Here is a 5,085-nt window from a genome sequence, read left to right on the forward strand (position 1 = left end):
TCCGGAAACGGAAATATTAAATATTTGTTCGAAACGGAAATTAATTCTGGAATCGGAAATATTAAATATTGTTCGTATCGGAAATGAATTCCGGAACCGGGAATTTAATCGGAAGCGCATCGTACGAATAAGCATCGGACGAGGCCTGCTGGACGAAGGCCCAACACGAAGCCGGGCCATCGCCCAGCAAGCCAAACGCGCGCCACACGCCTAGCCAAGGCAGCGCCCAGGCCCACCGCAAGGCAGGCCCAGCGCGCGCCAAGGCCACGGCTGCGTGGGCCTCGTGGCGTGGGCTGCTGCTCGCACGCACGCGCATGGGCGGCCCTCGTGGCTGCCGTGCGTGTTTGTGTTTGTGTTCATGTACGATTCCTAAAGCTATTAGGATTTGGTATATGATTAAATTACTATTCCTAAAAGGATAAATTAATTAATTAGAGTTCTTATAGGATTCTAAGTTTAATTAATTCGTATCCTACTAGGATTCCAATTCCCTTTCCATACCTCTATAAATAAGAGCCTAGGGTCATAATTTATAGAGACAATTGAAGTATTCAAAGGGTAAGTTTTTGAACAAAAAAACAGCCATACACTTGCAAACACAACAGCCGAAATTCCTAGTAACCTTAAGGGCGATTCTAGTTGGTCTAACTTGAGGCGGATCCGGATGTACTGTGGACTATCTACGGAGGGACGACATTTGGAGTCCTAAAGACTTGTTCTTGTTCGGTTCGGGCGTAGCTAGGGAGGGCACGCTACAAAGTGTATGCTCCTAAATTATGCTAAATGATTATGTGTAAATAATATGTTTCGTGGCATTAAGGTTTTTCCGCATGATTTATGTTTTGTCATATGTATCATAACCTAACAGTGGTATCACGAGCCTCTTATTATTTTCATAATCTAAATTTCATAAACATGGTTAAATATTACAAATTTGCAAGAATTAAAAGGGGTGATTAATTTTCGTAATTTTTAATTAATTGCAAATTGCGATTATTTAATTATATGTACGCAGTTTTTCGGCAGTTTCTTCGTTACTCATCCAAATCGAGTGAATTTTGTGTCAATTCCGCATGTAAAAGGCATTCTAAAATTTTGACAAAAAATGTATTTTTCGGCCGAACCCAGAATTCTCAAATTCGAAGCCTAACTATGACTTTTCGGAGGTTTTAGTTTTTCGAACGCAAAAGTTTGTAAATGTAAGATGTTTAATTAAATATTTGCGATTCTTGTTGATAAATCTTGAATTTTTGATTGACCTACTGTATATGTTTAACAAGTTTGAGTGCCTAGCCTTGTTAATTATGCAATCTAATTTGTAATTATAATTAATTTTTTGAAAATTCGAATAATTTAGAATTGATTTGATTTTCATAATTAATTAATAATTTAATTAGATACCTATGATTAAAAACCACCATAAAAATTGTTAATTTGTGTTAAATTTTAAATTTTTATGACCTAGATTTGAATCCATGTTAATCGGAAATTAATTAATTAATAAATTTTAGATTTTCGCCCTAAAATTATGAAATTAATATGATTTATTAATTTGTCATTAATTTTGGAAATAAAAGTTTTAATTTTTGTGCAATTCGCTCATAAAACTTGCACGCACAAAGCAATGGACGCTACGTGTTACCCTTAAGGGGTGTTGTATAGTGTGGGCATGCAACGACGAGCAAGGGAGCTCGTCGCCCATGCGGTACGAATGCAGCGAGCAAGGCAATGGTGCACGAGCACGAGGCAGTAGCCCTGCCTTGTGTCGTGTGCTATGTGCGATGGGCGAATGGGCGAGGGCGAGGAGCTAGGCAGCGAGCAGTCGCCACAACGCGCACTGCCTCACGCAGCGATCGAAGCCTCGCGTGCGACGAGCGCTACGCCTGCACGAGCGCTGGCGCGCGCAGCGAGCAGTGGCTAGCGTGCTTCGATTGATGCCTTGCGATGGTGTGCAGCAGTAGATGCGACGCAGCACAGAGGCTGCGCGCACGTGGCCAGCGATGGCTGCGTGCGTGTGACCTATGGCTGTGCGTTGCGTGGTGATGTGCGTACCTTGTATTACGATTAAATCGTTTAAAATTTTAATTTTAATTTTCAGTTCCGAAACGATTTTAATTAATTTTAAAATTCGAAATTTAAATTGTTTTCTTGTATTTTAATTTTGAATATTATAATTATTATAAGTTTTATTTATACTAATTATTTTACTAAAGTTAAATCTTGAATTAATTTAAATTCGTTTAAATTCAACTGAAATAAATTAAATTAATGGATTCGATTATAAATTTATATGAGCTTTAAATTTTAATTAAATTTGTATGTTTCCGGTTGGACTAGAAATACATTTTTATGTTTAAAATTAGTAAAGCATATGAATTTATTGGTTTAAGTGGGAGCATTTTTAGTCATAAACTCTTGATTAGGTCTACAAACCCCTTAAGGTTAAACAACTTGATTAGAATTAATAAGGACTGAATAATTGGTAGATTATTGGTGCCCTTGATTAATTGCTACAAATATTTATGTGATGCATAACGTGTTTTACTAACCAGCTATGTGGGCCATTCATGATAATGAATGGGTGAATGGTATATATTGTATATGTACTGTTTTGCAGGTTATGAAGTGACTAGTATGGCCCAAATAGGATAGAAAATATGGTATGTGTACCATTAATTTGAATGTAATTGGTCTAAAGTACCAAAAATGTTTTTCAATTCAAATATGGTCTGCGTACCATCAAATAGTTGTAATTAGTTTAATTATAGCTTATCCTATTTGAAGAAAATGGCGCCTCCCACGGAGATTTTCAAGACGGACTTTGAAGTTGAAGCTTCAAGATGAAGTCGGGCCATACTAGATCACATTTATCTTATGCATGTTTTAAGTTATTTATTGCTTTTAAATATGTCTTAAATATGCATGAGATCAAAGCTTGATTATGTTGCATGATTAAGGATTTTAGTTCACTTAAAATCTAACCAACATATATATTTTTTTTTGACGGGAAGAGAGATCAAATTCATTCATAAAGGAAAGCCTTGTCTGCTACAACAAGGGGAAGAACATCAGTTGGGTGGTCTTCCATCCAAACCAAGGCCTCATCTAAGGGGAGAGAGCTCTTGGCAATTGAATGTGCCACCTTATTACATGATCTCTTTGCAAAATTAAATACACACAGCTCAAAATTACTTGCTAAAGCTAGAATATCATCAACTATTGCTTGGGTAATGGACCTTTCCTTCTTTTGCTTTTTAAGAAGCTGTGCTAAGGGAGAGCAATCAGTTTCAACCTCCAAGTGTCGCAGGCCTGCATCAAAGGTGTATCTCATGCCAAATCGGACCGCTTCTGCTTCAGCTCGTAGTGCACTACTGTCGGTGGTGATGCTCATTCCAGCAGCCATCATAACATCCCCCACACAATCACGCACCACCATGCCCAGGCCTATTCTATCTTCTCGAACTGCAGCGTCAGTGTTTAACTTGTATAAGGAAACTCTAGGGGGCTGCCACACTTCTGTACCCGTCTCATGAGCTACCACAGGGGTTTGATCACGCTCAAGAGCTGCTTCAAACTCTCCTAGCAGCGACATACTCTTGTTGCAGGCTCGTAGGGGGTCCATCCTCTTCTTCTCGAAAGTCCACATATTTCTCATATTCCAGGCTTGCCATATTAGCATCATCACAATCTCCCACATACGGCTAAGCTTACATTTCTTTGACATCTCGATGCACCACTCCGCAAAGGAGGAGCCAGTAGGCTCAAACAATTCTGTTCTTACAGGGGAGTGGACCCAAAGCAGCTTGCTATCACTGCACTGGGCAACCATGTGGGCCGTAGTCTCCATCGCTTCACCACATTGGGGGCATCTTGGATCAACCTTCAGACCCCTCTTCGCCAGAGTACTCATTGTCGGTAAGCCATTGCTAACTGCCCTCCATACTAAGTTCTTCACTCTTTGAGGCACCTTAGCAAGCCAAATCTTTTTCATAGGCTAGCTTTCGGGTCGGGCCTTGAGCACCCAATATCACCATGTCTTCTCTGCATTTCTAAGTGGTAAGAACTCTTCACAGTAAATTCACCATTTTTAGTATACTCCCAGGCCAAGAAATTCGGTTGGTTAGCATTCACAACATAGACCCGCTTCACTCCACAAACGTCCTCCGTAGTTAAGGCTGCTACTAGTTCACTTTCCTTCCACCCGATCCCATCTACCGTTCTCCAATCTTGAACTGTACTCACCTCCTGTTCATTGCTCCGTGGCTGTGAGTAGAGCTTACCACCAGGTATCCCAGTGATCCATTTATCCTTCCAGAAACGAACTAACCTCTCATCCCCAATCACCCACTTCGAACCCTGCCATAGAAGATCACGGGCTGACAAGATCGATCTCCACGTATAGCTTGCATTGGGTGGAACCTTTGCGTCCCAGAATGTGGTACGAGGGAAATACTTCCCTTTCAGAACCGTCGCAGCGAAAGAGTCTGGGTTAGTAACCAATCTCCAACACTGTTTGGCCAGTAGAGCATCATTGAAGGCACTAAGATCCCTAAGACCAATCCCTCCAGCATCTTTGGACCTACACATTCTGTTCCAGCTAATGAGTGCCAGTTTGTGCTCACTTCCCCGTTGCCCCCACCAAAAGTTACGACAAATAGAGTTCATGTTGTTTATCAACCCTTCCGGAATCTTGAAGCATTGCATAGCATAGGTGGGGATAGCTTGAGCCACCGATTTAAGCAACACTTCCCGTCCCGCTCTTGACAGACATCTCTCCTTCCACCCCTTAATCTTCTTCCACACCCGGTCAAGAATACCCTGGAAAACAATTTTCTTGGACCTCCCAACAAAGGTGGGGAGGCCAAGATATTTTTCGTGCTCTAACACGGCCTTAAAATTCAACTTCGAAAGAAGCATTTCCTGCATATTAGCACTTACATTTTGGCTGAAAGAGACCTCCGATTTATCTAGGTTGATCTTTTACCCGGATGCCGCCTCATAAAGCAACAGAATATCCGTTATAGCCTCCGCTTCTGTCTCATTGGCTCGGGTGAAGAGCAATGTGTCGTCCGCAAAGAACAAGTG

At 41.0% G+C, this 5,085-nt stretch overlaps 1 protein-coding gene across 1 annotated transcript; it reads right to left on the reverse strand.

Moving 5' to 3' along the window:
- Positions 1-3,022: 3,022 nt before the first annotated feature.
- Positions 3,023-3,910, reverse strand: LOC110798082 (uncharacterized). The gene has a single exon (XM_022003219.2). It carries the CDS (start codon positions 3,908-3,910, stop codon positions 3,023-3,025), a length of 888 nt encoding a protein of 295 aa, XP_021858911.2.
- Between the last annotated feature and the right edge of the window lie 1,175 nt (positions 3,911-5,085).

Source organism: Spinacia oleracea, chromosome 5 (genome assembly GCF_020520425.1).
Source record: "Spinacia oleracea cultivar Varoflay chromosome 5, BTI_SOV_V1, whole genome shotgun sequence".
Taxonomy (NCBI): Eukaryota; Viridiplantae; Streptophyta; class Magnoliopsida; order Caryophyllales; family Amaranthaceae; genus Spinacia; species Spinacia oleracea.

Coding starts and splice junctions, on each gene's coding strand:
- LOC110798082 (XM_022003219.2), bottom strand. CDS start 3,910: ATGAGTACTCTGGCGAAGAGGGGTCTGAAGGTTGATCCAAGATGCCCC.